Consider the following 5,000-nt stretch of genomic DNA (forward strand, 5'->3'; position numbering starts at 1 on the left):
CCAATATAAACATTATCACAACCTGAGCAAGGGATTCTATAAACTAAACTGTTGGTATTATTATTTTCCATCTTTGGTTTAATGATGTCCCCGATTTTCTTTCCTGCGTCACATGAGAAACGGATGTTAGAGTGTCTTAATTCTTTACTTAGTGTACAGGCCAAATCAGAAGTGGGAACTACTACGTAATTAATGTTTTTTTCTTCCTTGTTATTCCTCTCCCTTACAGCTTTGGCCTTCTTCAAGGTGGACGAGAGAAGACCGGTAGGGAACCCAAGTTTTCTGAAAGTTTAGGTGACATGATGTATATTACTCAGGAAAGAAAGTAAAAGCAGCCTAGATAACATGCAGTAGGCATTTTAGAGAAAAAGCATTCTATGTGTTGTTTCTGAATGATTTTTGGGTGCTGAATTCATATCTGGCGTAAGCCAAGCTGTAAGAGTTTTTTTTTCAGAAATCACAAAAAAGGAAAATGACAGCCGAAACCACCTTGTTTATATACTACTTGTAAGGAACACAAGAAAAAAAAATCTACATCCAGTGAAATGGGTATTCCTTTGCAAACAACAACAGCAACACACACATAAACACGCTCAAACACTCATACATACACAAAAATTTCAAATAATATATAATTTCTTGTAAATAATACAAACAAATCACTAACTTGGGTTCCACAGCCTCACATTGTCATTCTGTATAATCATAAAGTAAAACTATCAATTCTAAAGTTCCTCAAGTATGATATGATCCATGCAGGTGTCACTAGACTTCCTACATTTACAAGATGCTATACATGGGCTATACATGGGCTGGGGTGTATGGGGGCTCTGGATAGAGATAGTACCCTTGTCTGTCCGCAGCTGTACCCTCTATCGTAGGGTGGACGGACAACACCAGTTCTCATCCATCTCCCAAAGCTCTCACTTGCAGAACGAGTCTACCCTAAGGGACAGTGCGGCTTCAGAGCAGAACGATCAACCATTGGCATGGTCTTCTCACTAAGGCAACTGCAAGTGAAGTGCCGAGAACAGAGGCGTTCACTTTACATTGCCTTCATCGACCTGACGAAGGCTTTCGACTTGGTTAGCAGGCAAGGCCTTTTCACCCTGCTACAGAGGATTGGATGTCCCCCTAAGCTCCTGAGGATGATTTCCTCCTTTCATGAAGACATGCACGGCACTGTCCAGTACGATGGCTCATCCTCGGACCCCTTCCCAATTAGAAGCGGCGTGAAACAGGGATGCGTGCTTGCTCCGACGCTTTTCGGCATCTTCTTCTTCCTGCTGCTGTCCTATGCCTTCAACCAGTCAGAAGACGGAGTGTATATCCACACCAGAAATGACGGAAGTCTCTTCAATCTTGCACGTCTCCGAGCAAAAACCAAGGTACGCAAGGTATCAGAGAGATGCTGTTTGCTGATGACGCCGCCTTGACTGCACACACAGAGGAGGCCCTACAGCGACTCATCAACTGCTTCGCTCATACATGCAAAGAGTTCGCCCTTACCATTAACATCAAGAAGACCAACATTATGGGCCAGGATGTCAGCAGCATTCCTAACATCTCCATCGATGGCCACATCCTCGAGGTGGTATGGGAGTTCACCTACCTGGGTTCCACCATCTCAAGCAACCTGTCCCTGGATGCAGAGCTGAACAAGCGCATCGGCAAAGCAGCAACAGCATTGGCTCGTCTTGGAAAGCGTGTATGGGACAACGCCATGCTGACCACCAACACCAAGATAGTAGTATACCAGGCTTGTGTACTCAGCACGCTCTTGTACGGCAGCGAAGCCTGGACCCTGTACTCCCGCCAAGAACGCCGACTCAACATCTTCCACATGCACTCCCTCGGAAGAATCCTGGGCATTAGTTGGCAAGATCGTATCTCCAACAAGAAAGTTCTGACACAGACGGGAATGCTCAGCATGTTTGCCCTGCTTAGCCAGAGGCGATTGAGATGGCTCGGTCATGTTAGACGAATGGACGATGGCCGAATACCGAAGAATGTGCTGTATGGAGAGCTTGCCACTGGCTCCAGACCTGCAGGAAGGCCCATCCTCCGCTACAAGGACGTTCTCAAACGTGATCTGAAAGCAGGTGACATCAACCCAGCAAGCTGGGAGGCAGTGGCCGCTGACCTCAGCAGTTGGAGACACGTTATCAAGACAGGCATTCAAATTAGTGAGAAGAGGAGAGAGGACCAGTGGGAAGAGAAAAGAGAGCGCAGACGGCAGAGGCTAGCAGCAGCCCCCGCACAGCCAGGTGCGGACCTCACCTGTGACAACTGCAATAGAGCCTGCCGCTCCAGAATTGAACTCTATAGCCACAGCAGGCGTTGTAACTCAACCATGAACTGAAAAAAAAAAAACGCGACCTCCATTGTCTCCCGAGACAGAAGGATGAAAAAAAAAAAAAAAGCTAGGCTTCTGTACTGTCTTACATCCAGTGGTGCAGGTACAGGTGATCAACTCCTCACAAGCATCTGGAATGGGGGGCAATGATGAGAGCTGAGGAATAAGTGAGGTCCTTTCCATATTCCACCCCATAGTTTCAGGGGGAGGCAGAACTGGGTGTTGAAGGTGTGCCTGTCTCTACGCTAAAGCCTAGTAATGAGAGCGCTGAATGTGAAAATAGAGAGAATCTCTCGTTGGTGGTAATCTTTCTATTGACATGCCTTTGGCGAACACGCTGGATCGAACTTCATTAATGTTATCAGCATTCATTGCACCATACACTTGGCAGAAAAAGACTTCAGCAGCCTGTACTGTGTGGTCAGTAAGAACAGTGTCAGCATCAAGCCCATTCAGCATCTCTTCTTAGTATGCCCAGTAATGTATGAGGTTGAGTCACTTCCAGTCAGAGCATGGAAAGCTGGAAGCAGTTGGAGAGCCTGCGGTTTCATCTACAGTTTTTTCACAATGGCATGGACTGGGATATATTTCCTTTTTCTTGCTGTTCCTGCTTCCATCCACAGTTGCTGGCATGACATCAAGTGGAAGTTAGCAACTAGCAGCACCAAGATATCGGTGTCTCTTGACAAAGCAACAATGCTTGTTGATTTACTTTTAATGCAGTGAAGAACTGCTCTCGTGTCTGCTTCTTCATGTTTAGCTTCTAAACTATCAGTGTCAATATTTGTATTAGAAGCCTCAACCTGTTATTCATTGTTAAAACCACCTGCAGCAATTATGGTCTTTTTGGATGGTGCTCTCAAAATCAGCTGTTGTGAAAGAAAGCGAGCAAGATCTACCTTGTTTTCTTCATGAGCAATGAAAAGTCTCAACTTTGCAGGAAGAGGTACGTCTCTACTCTCGATTGGTCTTCGGATTGGCACCAAGCCGTTCCCACGTCGTTTTCGTGTGCCACTCTTGATTGAGTGTTCATAATAACGGTCGAATAGGACATCAATGCACTGAAAGTGTGTTCCACTTTGGAAAACACTTTCTACAAAAATGTCTGAAAGGTCTCCAAAAGTTTTTGCTACCTGTGGCTTTCCAATTGCAATGACCATAGCTTGGCCATCAATGACTAGCATTACCTCACCTTGAAGGTCTGTAGCTTTAAGGCTGTTGGGGGCAAAGAATACCGGCAGTCAAGATGTCTGCAGGAATAGCCTTTGAACCTAAGCGAAGTTGTCCATTCGCTTCTGTCAAAGAGAGAGGAACAACAAACAGTTCGTGTGTCATGATGCTGCTGATGTTGACTGGATGCCCTACTTCATATGCAGTGATGAGACGCTGAAGAATGTTCCTGTCTGTTTTTACAGTCTTCGCCTTGCCACTTTTTGCATCTGATTGTCTCACTTCATATAGAGTAGCAAATGTTAGATATTTGTTTTGCTGCAGCCTGTCCCAGAAACTCACCCTTCTCTCTTCAGTTGGCAGCAACCTTTCCTCCACAAAAGCATCTAGCTGATCTTGCCCTTTCTGTGCAGCTGTCAGCAGATCATCTTCAATGTCTTGGGTAGCCAAGTCTTTGTTTGCAATGTTCTGCAGTGTCTGTGGCAGTTTATCTGAGAAGAGGCCAAAGCTTTGCAAGACAATGAGCAATGCATCTTCATCTCTTGAATCCAGCTTCATTCTGCCTTTTGTTGTTTCATTGTGGACATAATCATCATGACCTGCAAGACCAAAAACAGTTTTTGTGTCGTAGGCAAGTTGAGATCGGAGACTGAAAGACAGAGCCCATCTGCTGAGAGCTGAATTGGTCCTTGTAATACCAAACAAAGTTGCCAGCTTCAAACTCTTTCTGAACCTCTTGTGGAAGCTGATACATTTCCTTAAGGTAAATTGTCCCCCAGGGAATATAGTTTACATGGTTGTAATACATGAAATATGGCAACATTTGCTGGAAAGCATAACGATGCAGATCTCAGATTCCATCCCTTTGAACACGTGTGAACAACAGTAGTATTTTGACCATCTGCATGTATCCCCACCAAAACATGAATTTTGGGTTTGTATTAGCTGCAATGAAAGCTTGCATGACTGATTCAAACTCCTCTAAAGCAAGCAACGAAATGAGTTCTTGAGTAGGGCCATTCTTCATGTTGAAAAACATGTCCTTCATATCTGGATTATTGTATTTCATAAAACTAACTAGCTGAGGAAGAACGATGCGCCACAGGGCTTGGAGAGTGATCTTAGGGGCTCTAATTCCTTTGGTGTAAGATGTTCCTGCCAGGACTTGCTCAGCTGTTTTCTGACCAAGTAGACTGCATTCAACCCAAGCTTCCAATAGACCTGATGATTGGACATATTTGCAAATGACTTGTAGGAATTTCATGGCAGTGTGAAGTCCACCTAGCCTAACAACAAGGCAATCTTGGTAATCAGCTTTCGCCCACTTCAGTTCCACCAGCTTACAAAATAAAGCTTCATCCACTGTAAGGACAACATGGTACTGCCCTAGTTTTCTGGCCACATGCTTACATCTCAGCACAACTGTATTCAATGTATCTAGGTCATGAGCAGGTGCCTGGACGATGGGCATGGA

General features: G+C 44.9%; 1 protein-coding gene across 1 annotated transcript; it reads left to right on the top strand.

The window, feature by feature from the left end:
• The first annotated feature begins 989 nt into the window (after nucleotides 1-989).
• Nucleotides 990-1,436, top strand: LOC143026842 (uncharacterized). Its single transcript, XM_076187622.1, has one exon. It carries the CDS (start codon nucleotides 990-992, stop codon nucleotides 1,434-1,436), a length of 447 nt encoding a protein of 148 aa, XP_076043737.1.
• Nucleotides 1,437-5,000: the final 3,564 nt, after the last annotated feature.

Source organism: Oratosquilla oratoria, chromosome 7 (genome assembly GCF_046742065.1).
Source record: "Oratosquilla oratoria isolate Oo_2021 chromosome 7, ASM4674206v1, whole genome shotgun sequence".
NCBI classification, from domain to species: domain Eukaryota; kingdom Metazoa; phylum Arthropoda; class Malacostraca; order Stomatopoda; family Squillidae; genus Oratosquilla; species Oratosquilla oratoria.

Bases quoted from the DNA above. Each gene is read 5' to 3' on its own strand.
- LOC143026842 (XM_076187622.1), top strand. From the start codon at position 990: ATGGTCTTCTCACTAAGGCAACTGCAAGTGAAGTGCCGAGAACAGAGG.